This window comes from Antedon bifida, chromosome 2, assembly GCF_963402885.1.
Source record: "Antedon bifida chromosome 2, ecAntBifi1.1, whole genome shotgun sequence".
NCBI lineage: Eukaryota > Metazoa > Echinodermata > Crinoidea > Comatulida > Antedonidae > Antedon > Antedon bifida.
In genome coordinates this window covers 1,521,954-1,542,455 of record NC_136227.1, presented here as the reverse complement: position 1 = coordinate 1,542,455, position 20,502 = coordinate 1,521,954, and the positions used below count along the sequence as shown (strand labels likewise).

The 20,502-nt window shown below is 34.7% G+C and overlaps 2 protein-coding genes across 2 annotated transcripts; one reads left to right on the top strand and one right to left on the bottom strand.

Moving 5' to 3' along the window:
- Positions 1-98: 98 nt before the first annotated feature.
- On the top strand, positions 99-6,480 carry LOC144835312 (ran-specific GTPase-activating protein-like). The gene is made up of 6 exons (XM_078690395.1): positions 99-252; positions 1,010-1,113; positions 1,486-1,646; positions 2,323-2,451; positions 3,165-3,218; positions 3,946-6,480. The coding sequence occupies exons 1-6, from the start codon at positions 238-240 to the stop codon at positions 4,125-4,127; spliced, it is 645 nt and encodes a 214-aa protein (XP_078546521.1). The 5' UTR covers positions 99-237; the 3' UTR covers positions 4,128-6,480.
- A 739-nt stretch (positions 6,481-7,219) lies between these two features.
- LOC144835301 (sodium- and chloride-dependent glycine transporter 1-like) lies at positions 7,220-18,860 on the bottom strand. Its single transcript, XM_078690382.1, has 14 exons — positions 18,773-18,860; positions 14,547-14,757; positions 13,633-13,764; positions 13,065-13,284; positions 12,750-12,882; positions 12,469-12,603; positions 12,271-12,374; positions 11,816-11,940; positions 11,534-11,646; positions 11,107-11,238; positions 10,315-10,414; positions 9,872-9,972; positions 9,612-9,779; positions 7,220-8,566 (listed from the first exon to the last, which is right to left on the bottom strand). Exons 1-14 carry the CDS (start codon positions 18,782-18,784, stop codon positions 8,429-8,431), a joined length of 1,824 nt encoding a protein of 607 aa, XP_078546508.1. The 5' UTR covers positions 18,785-18,860; the 3' UTR covers positions 7,220-8,428.
- Positions 18,861-20,502: the final 1,642 nt, after the last annotated feature.

Sequence of the window (20,502 nt, the reverse complement as noted above, 5' to 3'; positions counted from 1 at the left end):
TAAGCCTAGGTATGTTTATATTTTTCACGTAAATAAACAAATTAAATAAATTTTAATTTTATTTAGGTGATACGTGCGTATATATCGCCTATTTGTAATTTTATAATTGAACACAAATATGAAACAAGGTTTTAAGGTTGAAGTTCATGCAAATTTTGTGTATCGTCGCGGGAACGGAGTTTCGTAATAGAGATTTGTTTAAAATAAATCCATTGGAATCTCCATAAATGTAATATAATGGCTGACGTAAAGGTACTTTGATAAGTCTAAAATATATGATATATCTAAATGAGTCAATTTATTGAAGTATTTGTAGGTAGAAGTTGTGTAGTTAGTAAGTTTTTGTAAGGTTAAGCATGTATCCCGGGCCATGATTGACCTATTGTGTTCTGTGTATTGCTGGGGCTTGAAACACAGCTTACTTCAACTTGACTAGCATACTACTGCTGCGGCTGTAGGCTTAGGTCTAGGCCTCCTATTGTTAGGCACCATTGTATTACTTTACCACCAGATAGTTATTAATTATCTTACATTATTGTGTTAATAATTGCCATTCTTTTTTTAGTGTACATCATCATGATTATTGATTCATTTAATCAAATCTTATTCTTATTTTGTTTTAATTTTTAGGCCTAGACTAGGCTAGTTTCATTCATAATTTCATGAAAACAAACTTTCCTTTTTTTTTTGTTCGTTCATAATAAAGTGCTGGATTTGAATCGTCCAGGGCCGGGCACAGAAAAGACTAAAAAAATTATCTTATTTAACATCAGATATCAGGCCTATTATGCCTCTGATAAAAAAAAAAGTAGAAATGGTTGACAGTTTAATAATTAATTAAATGATGATACTGAGACGGGCGGTCAGAGGTCATCTGTACAAAATGACATTGATGCTGATGGTCTCATTAACTGATAAACGAACTGTCCCATTTTATGGTTGTGTTCTGTTTGGTCTTTGGAGAATGTTAATGAAAGTTAATGATAAAACAAACTTTTTATAATTACAGGAAGACGGACCAACTAGCCCAGATGTTCATTTTGAACCTATTGTAAAATTAGCACCAGTTGAAATCAAGACCTTAGAAGAAAATGAAGAGGAGGTGTTTAGGATGTGAGTGTCAAACTCTGAAAACTATGAAAATATATCAAGGAAAAAAAGACCAACTGTCATTTTGGGATGTACAGTGCTATTCAGTTTTTACACGTCATTTAATCTCCATGCAATCAATTCCGTTGTCAATGTCAGCTTTGTCTAAAGCTCTGTCTACACTATCAAACTTTATGTGAAAAAAATGTGATGTGACCATATGGACATGATGATGTCATATCACTACCATATTTGGACATACCACTACCATATTTGGGCACATCACACTTTTTTTGTCAAACTAGTTTGATAGTGTAGACAGAGCTTAAGAGTTTTATAGTAATGCCCTTCCCCATTATTATTGACTAAATTTGAATTTATCATTTGCTTTTACAGAAGAGCCAAATTATTTAGATATTTCAACAATGGAGAATCAACAGAATGGAAAGAAAGAGGAGTTGGTGACGTAAAAATACTTAAAAGCAACAATGATGAAACAAAATACAGATTAGTTATGAGACGTGAAAAAACCTTTAAATTATGTGCAAATCATTATTGTAAGTATTCAGATGGTTTTACTCTATACAGTAGAACCTTTGTTTGACCGATGACATCATCATTTTTAGTATGTTTTCTTACATTGAGGGCGCAAACATTGCAGCCTTTTTAGCTACGATCTATGTATTTGGTGTTCAATTTATTGTCAACCTGGATTTTACAAATCCCATGTTTTACGTACGTCTTTCGGTCCTGTACCGTATGTAAAATGAAGGTTGTACTGTACATGATTAATCGGTTTAAGGTACACCAATTACAAAAAAGATTGTAAAGACTGACTTCTGCTTACAAGCTACAGCATTTATATACAAAGCATAGTATGCTAAAGCCACCTTAGGTGTGAACATGGCCTAAGGCAATGAGAGGCAGTGTGAACATGGCCTAAGGCAATGAGAGGCAGTGTGAACATGGCCTAAGGCAATGAGAGGCAGTGTGAACACAGTATGGTGATTAAATCAATTGGTAAAATCTGAAGTATGAAAGGTGTTTGATAACATTTATTCACGACATACACATCGTTGATTATCCATATTAATGTTCATTTGCTCAATGGGCATTTTTCAAAACTGATGGGTTAGCTAAGAGTTTTTTGTACTACACGTTTTATTGCATGTAAACCTTTCCGTCAAAGTCGCAGCCGTTTTTGCGTTTAATGCTAAGATTATGTTTTTGTAGTACTACCGTCAATGGAACTGAAAGCAAATTGTGATAGTGATAGAGCTTTTGTATGGAACACACCGGCTGATTTTGCTGATGAAGAACCAAAAGCTGAAACGTTAGCTATCCGATTTGCTAATGCTGAAAGTAAGTGAGAGAATGACACCAGGTTTAGTGGATAAGTATTCAAACCTTAAGCTCTGTCTACACTATCAAACTTTATGTGACAAAAAATGTGATTTGCCCATATATGTACACGATGATGTCATATTAACCTTATTTGGGCATATCACTACTATATTTAGGCACATCACACTTTTTTGTCAAACTAGTTTGATAGTGTAGACAGAACTTTAGATTAGGACTTGACTGTACAGTAGTGTTAATAGGGGTATCATAGAATATAATCATTATTCATATTCATGTTTATTACATGAGATGTTTTTGATGTTCACGTTCTTGTATTTAGTTACATCTCTACAAGGACTGTATACAGGCTAAGGCTAAGCTATAGTAATACTGTTTTAAAGAAGAATTAGGGATTTTATTGGATCTCATTATATTTTACTTATCTGTAGATTGATAATTGATCTAGGTCTGTGTTTTTAGCTTACCCAACCCCCAAATTAAACCATGTTTACAGTCTAGGCACAGAGAGCTAAGCATGATGATACTGAGACGGGCGGTCAAAGGTCAACTGTACAAAATGACATTGATGCTGATGGTCTCATTAACTGATAATTAGTTCCACTTTAGTAATCTTTCTAAACAAAACAATTGAAAACAAATTAACCATATTTTTAATGAAAGAGAAAAATTGTGTGTTCTATATTTACAAGAACTGTTCAATTCTTACACAGATGCAAAGAAGTTCAAAACAGCTTTTCAGGATTGTCAGGAACGCTTGACTTCAGGTGAGTGTCCAGTTAGGTTGTTTATTGCTAAACTCGCTTGTTACTTTTGTTGATGTCGATAAACACATGTACTAGTATAAGTTGGCTCTTCTAATAGAATTTTGGGAGAATTTCTGTGTTTTCATAGTCTGGTTGGTATTGTAAGAGTTGACAACTGTACAGTACAATTTTTGGTAATGTTTTTGTCCATTAAAAGATGTTGATGCTTCAATATCTACTTAGAAAAGAATGAAGCATGCTAAGTAAATATAGCAGGGCCATAGCCAGCATGAGGCAGACGAGGTGCTTGCCTCGTCTGAAATGTTCAATTTTCACCAACCACCCCAACTCCCCAGTACAGATCGTCATATTTTATATTAATTATATTTAAAGCATCTTTAACCAGTCCGTCTGTGTGTAACTATGCTCTCAGTTTTTGTTAAAACGTACTTTGGCCGACTAACGTTCATAATCACTTGTTTGCATGGAATATAAATGAATGTAATGATTGGTTGATGATTCGAACCAGTGATTTCATATTCATAGGCTAGTGCATGTTTGGTGGAGTAATTCCATTACATGTAAATATGCATTTTATTTATTTATACCTCATCTGTTTTTAACCTCTTGCTACGGCCTTTAATTAAGCATCAGATTAAAATATATTTTCGAGGCTTTAATAACTCTACCAAACTTAAACAGCAAAGGCTTAACACACAAGTAATTAAATTTATTTATTTGAATTTAGATGAAAAGAAAGATAAAGAAAAGCCAGCAGGAGAAGAAACGGATGCTGTAGCGGAAAAACTTGGAGATTTGACGGTCAAAGATGACAACAAAAAAGACGAAAGCAAAGCTGAAGAAGAATCAAAGACAAAAGAAAACGGTGACGCAAAAGAAGAAAGTAAAGATGAAACAACAGAAAAATGAAAATACGGTAGTCATAATTATACTAGATGTTATCGGGTGTCTTCGTCGTTAGCGTACTGCTAATTAATTACTTGTTGGAAGTTGCTAACTTTCAGGGATGGGTTGCGTCATACAACGGGGCCTTTCAGAATACTCTTAAGGTAGGACATACAGCCAGACAGTCTGTGTAACTATGCTTTCAGTTTTTGTTTAAAACGTACTTTGGCCGACTAACGTTCATAATCACTTGTTTGCATGGAATATAAATGAATGTAATGATTGGTTGATGATTCGAACCAGTGATTTCATATTCATAGGTTAGTGCATGTTTGGTGGAGTAATTCCATTAAATGTGAATATGCATTTTATTTATTTTTTGGCGGCTTATGATGAGTTAAAGACTGAATGATATATTTTTGTTTATGTGATGAGCGATTGATTTAAAACCAGTGGTATTGTAATGATAGTGTTAATGATAAAAGTCTGCATGCGTAGTGTGGTATGTGATGATATGATATACATCAGTCATTGATGTAAACCGTTATAATTTCATTGCAATGATTTCATAATAATAATATTAGCAGTACGGTATAGTGATGTCATAATATTGTGAAGACTATTGCAGTTGTGATGTCAAGGCTTTGATAAAAAGTGTGATGTTGCTCAGACCACATCCAATTGAGCATTTAAATTGTTGGTAGAAACTGTATGAATTTTCTATACCGCCCTCTATTTTGTTTAAATTTATGTGTTGGCCCGCTACTATTTTTTTAGATTTTGGCCCAATAGTATTTTTTTCTACCAAGACCAAATATATAATACAGTAATTATTTATGTCAACACATTAATTTAAATAAAATAAGGTATGATCTGCCATTTTTTAATTATTGCCGATTTTGCAACATAACATTTTTAGGCCTAATATATTATAAGGACAATTACCAATGATATTCATATTATTGCAAGTGTTTACAGTAGCATGGCTTTATTGTATGGATGAAAGTGATGTCATTATTTATATAATATTACAGAAGGTTCATATTAATATGCAAAGATGTTTAATATTATCATTATTTTAATGAAATGCCAGAAGAATGCATTGCAAATTTGCTTTATTTTTGTAACTACTGTATGGGGTTCATTCCAATTAAAACATTTCATTTAGTAGCAACAGGTTATCTCGCTTTGATTGCCTTGCTACAAGAAAGTACTGTACTATATATGCACTAGTTTTAAACATATTTATTTACACAGATAATTTGAGACATTTATTAGTTGTTATATAGAACTACTGTAATAATACAAAACCCTATCAGTTTCCCACAGGGTAATACCATTTATTAATGCACAGTCATATTAATATAGACCCTATAAATATTGTTTAGTACCAGGCCTTGTCTTTAAAGCGTGGTTCCCACTAGCGACGCAACACAAGGACGTAACGCAACGCAATCGAATTGACCAATCACAAGCGATGGCTTATTCGCTTGTGATTGCTAACTGTCTATAACTTCGCTTGTCATTGGTTAAAACGATTGCGTTGCGTTTACGTCCTTGCGTTACGTTCTAGTGGGAACCAAGCTTTAAGGCGAGTGAGTGTGATCACTCACCTAACGCACTCCTAAACTGTCCTTGAGGAGTGCGATTTACAACACGCCTTAATTTGGTAAACTTCTACACATAAAAATACAAACAGCACACCTACAGCACCCCTGAATGTATTGAGTGCAATTTGTAGCACACCATGATTTTCAAAAGACAAGGCCTGTAGTACTTTGATAGTACAGTATAAACTCTATTAAAGGCACACCATTGGGCCCCAACAAATTGTCCCCTGAATAGGGGTACCTCTATTCAAGGTGTTCCAAAGGAGGGGTTCTACAGTAATTTAAAATGATTTGTAAACATACATGGCATTAAGACCGATGTGTTGTCACAATTTTGTATTAGTCTTGGTTCTAGACTGTTATTTGGCCTAATAGAAATATAGGTAAAAAAATCAACATTGGCACACGGCATAAGCTTAAGTTTAACTTACATGTGTATTAAGTTAAAAACTAAAGCATGTTTAGCTGTCCACATTCTGAGCTGATATGAGTGTGATCAAAATGTTAACCTAAAAATTGTTCATTTTGGAGGTCTACATGAGCTTGTTTCAACTGATAATAAGCGGAATACACAGGTCAAGGGTTACAGCTTATGTGTTAATTGTATTAATGTTCAGTCATCCATTTTATTTTACTTGATTTAAACAAAATTTATTTTTTTATTTAAGCCTTGACCTTTGAGTTTTTCCAACAGCATCGTGTGAGATGCATAATGAAATATCATAGTTGTGTTGTCCGAGTAATTAAAAAATGCTAAATACTGTAAAGTTATTTTGTTATTTTTATGTGTGTTTAGACTGTGAGTGTTTAGACTAGTGAGTGAGTGTGGCCGAGCAGTTAAGACAGTGGAACGTAATCCATAGCTATAACATCGGCAAGGGTTCGAGGCTCACTCTCTCCATGGTTCTGGTGGTAAAACATGTCTTCACGGATAAGGACTATAAACCGTAGGTCCAGTGTACATCTGGCTCATGTGCACTTTAAAGAACCTAGTACATCTTTCGAGACGAGTAGGGGGTTACCCCGGTGTACTAGTTCATACACACACACTGTCGTGGACAGACGTAATGGCTGCCGATGACACGATGTGACCCTTAGGGGAGAAGAATGTTGTTGAAAAGATGTAACATCTCCATAGCGACTTTGATCACTTGTTGCTGGAATTGGCGCTTTACAAATTCGTATATATTATTCAAAACTAGTCCAGGCTGTAGAAAGCAATTCGGTTTAAAGGGTACCTCCACGTTTACAGAATGTCTATTGTTTATTATCTATAATATAGCAGTACAGTGGATCAGAGAATAGTGGCGCTATCGAAATCATTAAATAAAACATTATGACACACATGGCGTGTCATACCCGAGAGAGCTTCGAATTCCAAATGCTCGCTGGTGGCGCTCTAAGAGAATACTAACCAGAGCCATATATATGGCTCTGATACTAACAACGTAACAAGAGAGAAAGAGACATGTGATAATTGATACAAACACAATAGAATCAAATGAATATAAAAAACCAAAAACATTTTTATTTGATATAAATTCATCATTTCCACAAAAAAATCCTATAAAAAAGTAAATTCATATTATATTTTACATTGATGTTATTGTCCCCCTAGGGAAAAAAAGGTTTTTTGTTGAATATGCCATTTTCATGTCACTTAATAGTTATTTACTTTGCTCAAAGATTGAATGGAAAACAACATTAAAAAAACAAACAACTGTGTATTTGATTAAATATTGACCAAAGACCTATTTGATTTTATTTAAATGTTTATTTTGCATGATTTTTGGGGACAATACATCTTTAAGAACACACTCATTCAGTTCCGTGTAATGTATTTACAAACTATAAAGAGTAACGTAATATTTATTTTATTGATCGGTGGGAAAAGTTTAAAAAACTAATTTCAAGGAATGGAAACAGGGTTGTTTTTAAGTAAGGCCGGCCCATAAGGAAATCTATATTTAACATGGAAGAAAATAACAAACTATTTAAAATGTACTTTTAGCTTTGGGAAATTTTTTAACAGCAAACAAGTTATGCTTTTATCTGAATGTTTCAATGTCCTACTGTGTTTTCATTATTATCTCAGCTTTATATAATAATAGGCCTGATTGTAACAACAGGTTGTGTTTATTACCACTGGTTATACAATGTCAACCATAATAGAAACATTTTTATCCTTAACAATATAATTGCAATATATTGGAATTATGCCATGTCACGTTTACTCCAAAGTCAAGGTGTTTTGTCATTAACTTGTTTTGTATTGATTCAAACAGCTTTAAATACAATTGTTCTCTACTACCCTACTTTACTTAAGTACCGTACTTAACACGGTCCCCTATCTGTATATTGTTTTCATATAAAAATTATACAAACATTTTATTTCATAATAAGCAACATGTACAGTAATTATTACATTTATAGTTAAAACCTCTAAATATTAAGCTTCTAGTTACCAATATAATTATTTATGATTATGATGATGTCGTCACCAAGAGTATTAAACCAATTTGTTGCGTCCAAATAATGGTAGGGAGGCTTGTGTATGCGCGCGCACCAATTCGTTTCAATAGACATAGTCTTCTATCTGTCGTTTCAATAGACAAAGTCTCCTATCTGGTGATAATAACTGAATGTGAAACCAATGTGTGGTCGCAAGGTGATTATAGTCACAACCTCCATAGTACAGTACCATGTTTCCATGTTCTAAGCGACAAAACCTTCATTTACTTTCTCGCTAACTGTATCAAGACCGTCTCCCATTGGCTGGTATCCCGCTTTCAAACGGTTGACATTCAATGCTGGTCCCCAATCTTCTGCCGGTTTCATCAACATAGAGATTCGCTATAATATAAAGAAATAAGATTACATATTGTAGGCTAGTCTGGGTCCCAGACGCAGTTTTGACTGAATATTAGTAAAAGGATAAGTATTTTTGCACATTTGGCGTTTCATACGTATATACTACTTGAGCTTGGAAATTCCAGCTAAAAATCGAAACGTCGAATGGTGGACTAACATAAAAAAGACAATACAGAATGGAGCAGGCCTTATTGTATTTCAGCATAACACAACACAATGCGCAGGAAAACAAGAGCGTCTGTATACGATTCGACAATAGCAGATAAATATAGTTTATTATGGATAAAACAAAATTCATTTACGTCAACATTCTCACTCCTAAAATGCATCGTTTAATAATAATTCCTTAATCCGCCAAACCGTTTTCTATTTAAATAAAGCCTAACCTTCGAAAAGATTATATAGTTTTATCACTGAGAACTTTGGTAAGCACAATTGTCAATTGTGTTCAGACGTCACCCATCGGAATGTGCGACTCGTTTTAGTCTACTTGATTGTTGTGATGTTTATAAAGCCTTATTCATCGACACCATATAGTGGGATACGGATGAATTACACATGAATACATTTTTGGAGAATCTCCAGATAAAGAAATTGAAACCATTCATTATAAATAAAATTAATGGACTTGTATTTAGTATTATTGTTAGGCTAATTGCTCCATAAATCTAGTTCTAACATAATCAATAGATTGTCTGTCTCAAAAGTAATAATACAATCAATCATCACAGATTGTGTACCACCACCGTTAGGCCTATTCACCCAATACACGGTCGACAATAACAAGCAGTGTCACGTGTTTGACGGAAACTTTCATCCAATGACTACACTTGAGACTGTTTAATTCAGCTTAAAGCGTGGTTCCCACTAGAACGCAAGGACGTAAGCATAACGTAATCGATTTAAACCAATCACAAGCAATGGATTATTCGAATTGTCGCTTGTCATTGGTCAACTTGATTGCGTTGCGTCTGCGTCATTGCATCGCGTCTCTAGTGATAACCACGCTTAATGGCTCAGTACTTACGCTTAATATCGGACCTTCCTCGCGATACACAGCAATGGCAGCATATACCGGAATGACAATAAATGACGAACAACTCAGAATCCAGCCGACAACCTCTGCCCATACTGGGTACTCATAACCACTGTACGTCACTGGGGTATAATATACGAATGTAAAGACAATAATAGCCTACAAAAAAGAAAGAAAAAATATTGAAATCTTCAAATATTCGAAACACACTGAACAGAACATTAAATACACATGGAATGCAGTAGACTTACTATAAGTAAAGCTGGAGTAACGATCATCCAGCACGCTCTCCAGTAGATTCGTGGTCTGAAGCCAACCATTACCTTGATCTCGTCCAAGAAGCGACCGGTACCTATATACGCAGTAAAACGTCATAATATTAATAGAATGTACAATATATGTACATATTAATGTTTATTCCACACATTATCAATTTAGTAAGTGCGTACGACACCACACTTTCCATATAGGCGCATTATGATATCAACGCATTAACGGTATAGAAACTTTGACCGTGCTTATTGGTCGCAAAATTAATCGCTCGGTCGACAATTAATTACGATTTTATTAAGATATTGTAACCCCGGGTTTCTATAAATTCCACAGACCCAATAGATACTTCCCAGGCATATGGATAAACACATCATAATTGTGTGTCTAGTCGCAATGACAAAAATGAGCTCCGACAACTTACCGTATAGATAGCTGATGACGCAACAGAATACGATGGCGATGACCATTAGAGAGAAGCCAGCCGAATACCAGTCCATCAGCTGGAAAACGTACATCCCGCCCTGCAAGATAATCAAGTCCGGGAGGTTAGGTATGCTGCATTTAAGGCCTAGCCACTAATCCATCGTCTGGCGATAATGTACGCGCTTAGAATAAGTCGTTTCGCTCAGTCATAACATAATATTAATTTCAAAGATCCTGCACAGTGTTTTACCATAAAGATAGGATGACACAAGTAAAACCTCTTTAAGGGCTGACGGTTTCGAAAATATTTTAAATTTAAATTTTCATTTTCGACAAAATCACTTTGCGTAATCTAATATAAAACAGACCTCTAAAATTTTCTTGTGGAATTTATTTCTATCGTTCAACTAACGGTTTCGAAAATATTGTAAATTTCAATTTTGTCATGACCATGTAATTTTCGACAAAAAAAACACATTAACCCTAAGTATTTAATATTATCAATTATGATGTGACTTCAACCCGACACATTTTGATAGCAGTGCCTAGCCATAAGACCACGTAATTGAAATGTAAAAAGTGTATTAAGTATTATCAATCATGATATCATGATATGATTCGAACCGACACATTTTGATATCAGGACATGCCCCAAGACCACGTAATTGAAATGTAAAAAGTGTATTAAGTATTATCAATCATGATATCATGATATGATTCGAACCGGACACACTTTGATATCAGGACAAGTGCCATGCCACAACACCACGTAATTGAAATGTAAACTTACCCTTGTGACGCATGGTAGGCCGAGAACGAATCCAAGAGCACAACAGACAAACGTCAATAACGGTTTCCATTTGCGTTGCTTTGGCGGAAGTACGTCATTAATGGCAGATATCACAGTCTCCATCATGGCAAACTATAGCCAAAAATATCAAAATCATTAAACTATAATATAGATACTTAGCTTTGTTTCTATGCAACGCAAGAGCGTTACGTACAAGTAATTCGGCCAATCACAATCGATTATAATCTATAGCTTGTGATTGGTCAAATCACTTACGTCGCCTCCTAATAAAACGAACTTATGATGAGGAAACGACAGACAAACAATCACATTTTTTAAACTGAATTATATTAGAATGATGGCGTTTAATATTTTAGTAAGAGATTTAACTCAATAGAAAAAATGACAAGAAATAAAGACGAATTACCTCACTGTCGAGTCCAAGGGTAAAAAGCATGAAGAAAAATAAAAACGCCCAAATTTGCGAACCCGGTAACAGCGCCAACGCTTCTGGATATACAATGAACGCAAGACCAGGACCTAGGAAAAAATAAACAAATTCAAAAAATGTAGGTCTATTGTAAAATTGAAAAGATTTTTAAAGATGCAAATATTAAAACCTTCTACAAAAATAAAAACGTTGAACGAATTGTCGAGGATAAGCTTTGTTCTCACTATAAGGCAAGATAAATAAATGAATGCCACTTACCGTCAGCCACTACTTCTTCGATTGGAATACCGCTGGTCTTCGACATGAACCCAAGAACCGAGAATATGACAAAACCGGCGAAGACGCTCGTTCCACAGTTGGTAAACGCGACCACCAAAGCGTCCCTAGAAAACCACAATACTGTACATTGTAAGTACTATCACTACACTATACTGTCACGTCTTAATACTAATACCTATGATGATAGTGTACTGTGTATAGGTCCATCTATATTTTGCAATATATGCTTTCAATGTTGGCGTGGCAGTCTGTCGCAATTGTCGACAAATATGAAAGCGACTCAAAAAAAAGGTGATAAGAAGCCAATGCCAGATGCTCGCGACCGTCTACATTTTACATGATGCACTGGTCATGGGCGGCCTACGGGTTCAGCTGTAAGTGTTACCCTTTCTAAATAAAGTTGAAATATATAAATAAAAATGTATACGACGTACCTGAAGCAATTGTTATTGAAGTTGTTAAAACTAGCCATCGTCATCAATCCTCCGAACGACACACCCAGAGAATAGAAGATTTGAACGGCTGCATCTTTCCATGGCTGTAAAACATTTGTGTGTTGTGTTATAAACTATGTTCAAATCAAATCTGGTTAATGTTTCTACAATGTAAGATAGTAAGATGTTGATTATTACCTTTGATGTAGCCAGTATATCCAAATCTGGCACGATGTAGAATTCGATTCCATCGCCTGCGCCGTCGAGTGTAACGCCTCGGAAGAACAACACGATTAGGATGACGTACGGGAACGTAGCGGTAAAGTAGACAACCTGATAAATAAATAAATAAAAAACAGTTTAAAATAGTTTCAACTAATCAACGGTATTATTACCCGTACTCACAATAGTTCTATGTGTGAACTTGTTGACGTACTTTTTGTAGACGTAATTTTGTGGTAAATGTTTGTGACACCTACCTTGCCGGATGACTTGACGCCTTTCAAGAGACATAGGAAGATGACAACCCAGGACAGGAACAGACATCCAACCAGATCCCACTTGAGGCCACCAGCAGTCTCGATACCATCAGTGATTTCGTGAACATAGCGACTGGAATTAAAACACGTTTAGTTATTTACACGCCAAAACAAACCAATCACAACGCAATGGATCATCCGAACTGTCGCCTGTGATTGGTCAACTCATTTGCGATGCGTCCAAGACTTAAGAAGTTGTAACCCTTTCTTATTGATACGTTCTCTGTATTATTAGACTTAAGCCTTAGTACTTACTGCCAGAATTCATCACTTGCTCGGGTAAATGTGCCTTCGAGCCCGGATATATTTTGCCCAGCAGGGTAACAGTCGGGTGTGTTCCATGTGTTATTGCAACCAACCCATGGAAGGTCTCCGGTGGTACAGGACTGGATCATATAGTAGATAGTCCATGCTATGATGACATTGTAATAGATACCAACCAGACCAGAGACTATTACCATACCGATACCAACACCTAGAAATAAAATAAAATAACGTGAGGGCATATTGGTTGAGAGAAATTAATTAAATGTATTGTTCCAAACAGAAAAAGTATACTATTGAACTTTGTCCATTATGATATCGAAGACATAATAAATGCGTATCCGTCAAATTCTTCGTCAATATTTGCCGTCATTATTCGCCGTCAATAATCGCCGTCAATATTCGCCGTCATTATTCTCCGTCAATATTCGCCGTGCCGCACAATATTTTTGTCACAGTGCTTATCCTGGTGTAATCAACAATTACAATTATTTCTTTACTGAATATTAGAAAAAAGCAATAAATATGTATATTTGTGAATTGCAAGGTTCTTTTATACCTCTGAATAGCGGACTAATGTTCCAGGCTGAAATTGTTCCCAGGCTAGCGAATTGTCCGAACGCCATCTCCATAAAGAACAGCGGTAATCCAGCACAGATCAGCATAATGAAATACGGCACCAAAAATGCACCTAGAAAATAACAAGATTCGTTTTAATAAATCTTAATTAAATATAATTTATTATTATAATTTTATTTATTATTTAATTTATTAAAAATAATTAAATAAGAATTAAACTGCAACTTCAAATTGTGGAGGAAAAGAAGTACATAGATTCAATTCAAAATTCAAGATTCAGTTTATTTTCTAAATTGTAAAGATTATTTGATGGGATAAATGGTTAAGATAAAGCAAACATAGAGGGAAAACCCTAAAAGAGCATAGCTCGTTTTTATGGCTAATCTTTACATATAGGTCTAAAACGGACATGACAATAAAAAAAAGACAATGACAGGGCAATACATAAACAAATAAGGCAATTTCTTACACAAAGCAAATATAGGCTAAACATTAAAAAGGCCAGATAACTCGAAAAAATGGCAACTTTATTTAAGTGGCTTTTATTTGCCGACAAAATAGAACTTAATTTCACAAAAGGGGCAGAAATCGTCATATGTTGGCTATAGTTAAGCACAATCATCACATTTTCTGCTGGTCTCTAGTGAAAAGGACTTGCATATTCTTTTGATGTACCTATCATTTTATAATTTCTTTTTTACTTGTTTATGCCTCAGTTCAACATTTATCACAATTGCCGCGACTTGGTTTACTGAAAATGTTGATTCAATTAGTAATTCTATATTATAGTAAATCACACTTGATATGACAACCACAATGCTTATTCATAGACAACGTTAAATCGGACATCTCATGAATATTCATGAAGGATAACATTAATAAAGATTCTTTTACCTCCACCGTTTGAATAACACAGGTAAGGGAACCGCCAGACGTTGCCAAGACCTACGGCGTATCCGATGCAAGAAAGTAAAAATTCAATATGGCTTCCCCATTGTCCACGACTCTTAATAGCTTCCGAGTCCTCAATCTCCATTAACTCCATCTTGCCATTTCGGTCGCTAACGTCAAAGTCAACTTCGTTCGCTTCAAGCGCCTTTTTATCCTGAAAATTTAGAAAAATATGGTTGCATTTTATACAATATGTACTATGGTAGAGTATGGAAGTTGGGCTCTGGTCTGGTGGCGGCAGGGGACGACAGCTTTACATCTTAGGATATCCGAGTCCGAATCTCATTGGGTGACATTTTTCTTTCGTTTATTAGTAATCAGTGGGCGGTTTAGAGTCTCTCTCATTGCCCTTAAAATTAACAATACAATGTTGTATATAATAGAAAAATTGAATGAATATAGTATTCATAAACTGACAATTTGTAGACGTGTAACTGTCCCAATGCGTTTCATGATATGCCAAAATATATGAACTCGTACCCTTCGATTGGACTAGGGCACTCAATTGAATACATGATGGCCGAGAATTCCCGAACGGCCGTCGCAAAGAAATTGGTCAAAACTTATTTTTCATGAAAATATTCCTTTATAATAATATAAACCGAATGGATAAAGGGGAATTAGGCCCCAGATCGGGTATCGATAGTGTGGTTTGGAGGAGATTAAACAATTTTGGGTTTAGGTGCTCTTATGCAATATATTATTATAACATAAACATGTAACTTTATTGAATGTAATGATGTTGATGTGTTCCTAAACTAGAACGCAATCAAAAGAATGGCGACCTTTTCTAAATCCAGACTCGACCTCATCAAATGAACTTTTGAAAATTTATAACACCAAGTTCCTTACAAGCTTTGTCTGATGTTGACGCGCTTTTAAGTTTTGTTGACTTTGTTGTGAGTGTAAATATTGATGTACCCTTACGTGGAGAGATGTTTTATACTGCAATTATTGTTCTATGGTAAAGTGATATACTACAGAACTTGGTATGTCTTCCCCGTTCTGTCAATATTGGAACTTTTGATGGCCAATAAATACTTGATTTGCTTGACTAGTTGCATTCATGATCGAATGATGGAAAATTTTGACAGTCGGAAGTAAAAAAAATAGTACCCTATTAAGCAAATGTAAATAAAACTTGATTGAACAGTTTAGAATATAGAAAATAATTATAATCGTTTTTGTATACGCACATTGTTTAAAAATGAACCATAATTGAATTGAAATGTAATGTACTATTATTGAATTGAAAGTGTTTTAGCTCTCAAATAATTCCATAATCAAATAATTATTGTATGTGAATGAATGTGTGTGTATTGTATATGAAAGTGTTTCAAGCACCCCTTTTCCCTTCCCTTTCCCCTACCAGTTACTGCTAGACAAACACCCATAATTAATTGGACACGACCCTGGCCACGTCCCCTTTCGTCCCTGGATTTTGTATTGTTAGCAATGAATAGTCTTTATAGTATTATTTACATTATGTAAGTCTAGGTGTACAAAAGATATGTCATCAAACATAACGAGTAATATAATACGTCATGGTTAACATTGAAGAATAGAAAAGAAGACATTGTGTTCTGATGACATGACAGAATTATGTAATAAATATACACCCAGCCTGCATTGTCCGTGGCCGATTGAGAGGAGATATAATTATATAAGTTGGAATGAAGTTAGTTGACCAATTACAAGCGATAATCCATCGCGTCGTAATTGATCAAATTCTTTGCGTTGCGCGCGTACGTCATTGCGTTGCATCCTTGGGAACCAAGCTTTCGTAAGTTGCGCATGTTCTCTGTAAAATACTATGTCCAGATCCGTAAATATATTTACATCACGCCGCAAGATATTATTCAAGGACTCTGATAAAATTAACAATTCAAAATTAACAAACTATTATTGAACTCTTGCTTGTTTGTTGCTTGCGTAAACTTTGTGGGTGTTTTAAGGATATTGAATTTCTCATAATTTTAATTCACTCTTGACATTGCGTTGTATTACGTTGCAATCATTTCAAAAGGTGAGAAGTATGAGGTGCTACTTGAGAACTAATCCACAAACGTACCGTGAGATAACGTCTCTGTACTTTGATTCCACGGTTCAGTTCTTCTTGTCAGCTTTAACGACAAAACTTTGAATCGTACGGACAAAGAGGCAAAGGTTGTTTCAGCGAGGTACCAAAGGGCATGCAAAATCTTTTGAAAAGAAATCTGTTTACATAATGGATAAGAACGTCAAGACAGAAACCATTGGGAACAAACATCCTTAAGTCGAGGCTAGGGAAGAATCCTGTACAGATTTCAGAATTGATTAAAATCCAACACAACCGTGATTGACCCAGAAAAAGTTACATAAAAATAAAGATAATTGACACAATAATATGACTATTGTAACACTGTCCAATTGTTGATTCAAATAGTCTTTGTTAAAGTTGTTAAGTACCAACCTCTTTCAGATTTTTTGTTATGACCTTATACTTATTATTCTTTACCAACAAGAAAGAACAAAACCTAATATTCCCAGCGGCAAAGCTTTTAAAATATTTTCATAAAATCCTGTCTCGAAATGTTTGTCCTCTTTGCATGATAACAAACAACGATAAGATAAACAACATATCTTCCCCACCGCACCATTTAATTAGTACCGTACAAAATGCAACGAGTGATATCATTTCGAAAAGAAAAACAACATATTATATAATATACTGTTCCTATTATAGTTATGCGCAAACTTAGCCTACATAATTCGTTTAAAAAGTTAGAAAGAAAAATTAGAAGTAAATACATTTTTCCATCGGTATTGAAAAGAGATTTTAATGGAATTAAATTGGAATGTTAAATCACAAATATAGTTTCATAATAATTTGATACTCAGAAAGTAACTGGAGTGAGTATAATAATAGTCCAATCAATTCAATGTAAAAAGTGCTTAACTTAAGTATTGTCTTTAGTTGAGGTAAACTATTTTTATATGAGCAAAGGTCAAGCCAAACCTTTTATAGATTAAATATATTACAGAGTGTTTTATAGTAAGTCATATTTGTTTCGCCAATTGTTCTTTTTTCGTTCGCCGCGTTATTGTTTTTGTTTTATTCATTTGTTTAGGAAGTCATGCAAAGTAACAAAAATAGATTGAGTTGAAATACCAACTTAATACAATTAAGGTGCAGTTTAGTTTTATGGTCTTAATCCTGAGGATCATCAATTGTATTGGAAACTGAGACTAAATTTTGTAAAAAGTTTAGAGATCATTATAATATCAGAACACAATCGTACTTTTATGTATGGTAACAATTTGATTTTAGGCTGAGCTTAAAAATGCAACCTAGTTTCGGATCGTCAGATAAAAGTTTAAATTTAGTTTTATTGTTGTAATCTGGCACCATCCAAATCGAACGTTTATAAAGTAACAATTGGAATTTAAAAAGTACCTCGATAGATTTATCTATAACAGTGTCCTTAATTGTAATATACACTCACGGATCGTTACACTTGAACTCATTAATAAATTGTTGTTGTTGGTATATTAGAAATTTGTTTTGCTATGATTGCATAACGTTGAAAATAGGTCCCTCATAGTTTGTGTCATCCGTCTCAAACAGTTCTCTTTCCAACATTTTTAAAATTGCGTTAACAGTGAATATGTTAGTATTACACAGAGTTCATTTTTAAACTTCACCAAAACCAACTTAAAAATACCACACACACTCCTTTACTTTGATCATGGACCTATAAATTATAGGTCCATGCTTTATAGGTCCATGCTTTGATAACACTCGCAAGAATGATAACTACATGCCTAGGCGACCTAAATAATTAGCTGGTTTGTTGTTGCTCGAAGTGAAAACGCACGGTGAAGATGTGATCTGTTCTAACCAATTCAAACTTAAATCTTAGATTATATGGCCTAACTCTATTGTTCACTTACAAGATAGGCCTATACCGTGACGTCATTATCAATTTTAAGTATCTTTGATATCTTTTTTGAAAACTTCAAAGCGTTGCCGAAGAGTTTGATTTTAAAAAGATAACCAAGTTAAGTTTCATCTTTGCTAAATAATTATTATCAAGAAACTAAAATCGGTTCCGTATCTAGGCAAACCAAGTACTGCTTTAATTTCGGGTAACGTAATTTACAATTAATAATATGTAAATTTAACTTACTATTGACGTCATCTTCGTAGGATTTTTTTCGAATCTACTAAATGATCTTGAAAGTAGCGAGTGTGTCCCTCCTCACTACCGCGTATCGAGAGAGTGCTAAGTTAATAGTTAGGAACTGAAAAAAGTAAGACTAACTGCGCAATCAGTTCAATTGTTGTCTGACAGACTCGCCTTTTCTGATTGGTCAGTTGTCTAATTTATTCGTTTACGTCATTCCACATTGTCAGAGAGAAAGAGATTGGTAATAAAAGCCTTCGGTAATTAATCGTCGTCATGAACAAGTGTTTTGTACGGTGGCCTATAAGTGTCACGGCAACTTTCAAAAAATATCACGGCAATTTTTTCAAAAAAAGCCACGGCAATTTGAAAAAAGCCACGGCAATTTGAAAAAAGCCACGGCAATTTGAAAAAAGCCACGGCAAATTAAAAATAAAACATCACGGCAAATTAAAAATAAAACATCGCGGCAATTTAACAAAAATACCACGGCAACTTAAAAATGAAACACCACGGCAAATTAGTATTGAAACACCACGGCAAATTAATAATGGAACACCACGGCAAATTACAGAATGCCACGGCGGAAGTGAGTTACCACGGCGGAAGTGAATCCTTTGGAATCTTCGATTTTTTCTGAGGTAAGTAATTATTTGTGCATTGATGTAAATATTATATTTATTTATTTAACTGCAGCAGTTTACGTGTTTATTGCACTCTTCTTGAACTTTCTAGCGGGCTAGACCATAGGCTGCGCCTTATTACAAGGTAGGCCTAGGCCCTATAACATTCTACAATGTTTTAATATATTTACAGTAATCTGTTTTTTATATAACAAGTTTTTTTTACAGTAGACCTAGCTACTACTGTAGGCCTAAGGCTAGTAGTGGGCATAGCTAGGCCTAGTGCAATAAACACGTAAATGCTGCAGTTAAATAAATTAATATAATAATATTTACTTCAATGCACAAATAATTACTTACCTCAGAAAAAATCGAAGATTCCAAAGGTTTCACTTCCGCCGTGGTAACTCACTTCCGCCGTGGCATTCTGTAATTTGCCGTGGTGTTTCATTACTAATTTGCCGTGGTGTTTCAATACTAATTTGCCGTGGTGTTTTATTTTTAAGTTGCCGTGGTATTTTTGTTAAATTGCCGCGATGTTTTATTTTTAATTTGCCGTGATGTTTTATTTTTAATTTGCCGTGGCTTTTTTCAAATTGCCGTGGCTTTTTTCAAATTGCCGTGGCTTTTTTTGAAAGTTGCCGTGATATTTTTTGAAAGTTGCCGTGACACTTATAGGCCACCGTAGTTTTGTACTAATACTGATCCTTCAAAGATGTGTTATACCTCCATGTTTTTGTAATCTCCATTTGGTTTCAACCTTTAATTAATCGCGATATAATCACTGGGCGTGTGAATAAGAAGTGTGAGAAAACTGGATCGTTAACTCTCATGTGAACTTCAACTAAAGCTACTGTTAATATATCTAATCAAATCTCAGTGAAACTCATTTCACTTATTTCGTTCAGTACAGGACATGTTGAACATGCCTATATTTTGTATTTGCCCCATACGAGATATGATGAATCGATAGTAAAAGCATATAGAGTTAGATAGAAAGCCGCTTTTTGTTTTCTATAATGGGTAAAAGCCATTTTAAAGGGCCTTTCACACCTGTTCCGGCACGGTTCCGGTCCGGCGAACCGAACGTTTTCACGACGGTCCACGCGG

Coding starts and splice junctions, on each gene's coding strand:
- LOC144835312 (XM_078690395.1), top strand. Junction 1,114..1,485: donor GAAGAGGAGGTGTTTAGGAT/GTGAGTGTCAAA, acceptor TTGCTTTTACAG/AAGAGCCAAATTATTTAGAT. Junction 1,647..2,322: donor ATTATGTGCAAATCATTATT/GTAAGTATTCAG, acceptor ATGTTTTTGTAG/TACTACCGTCAATGGAACTG.
- LOC144835301 (XM_078690382.1), bottom strand. Junction 11,941..12,270: donor TTCAATAACAATTGCTTCAG/GTACGTCGTATA, acceptor GTGGTTTTCTAG/GGACGCTTTGGTGGTCGCGT. Junction 11,647..11,815: donor CGAAGAAGTAGTGGCTGACG/GTAAGTGGCATT, acceptor ATTTTTTCCTAG/GTCCTGGTCTTGCGTTCATT.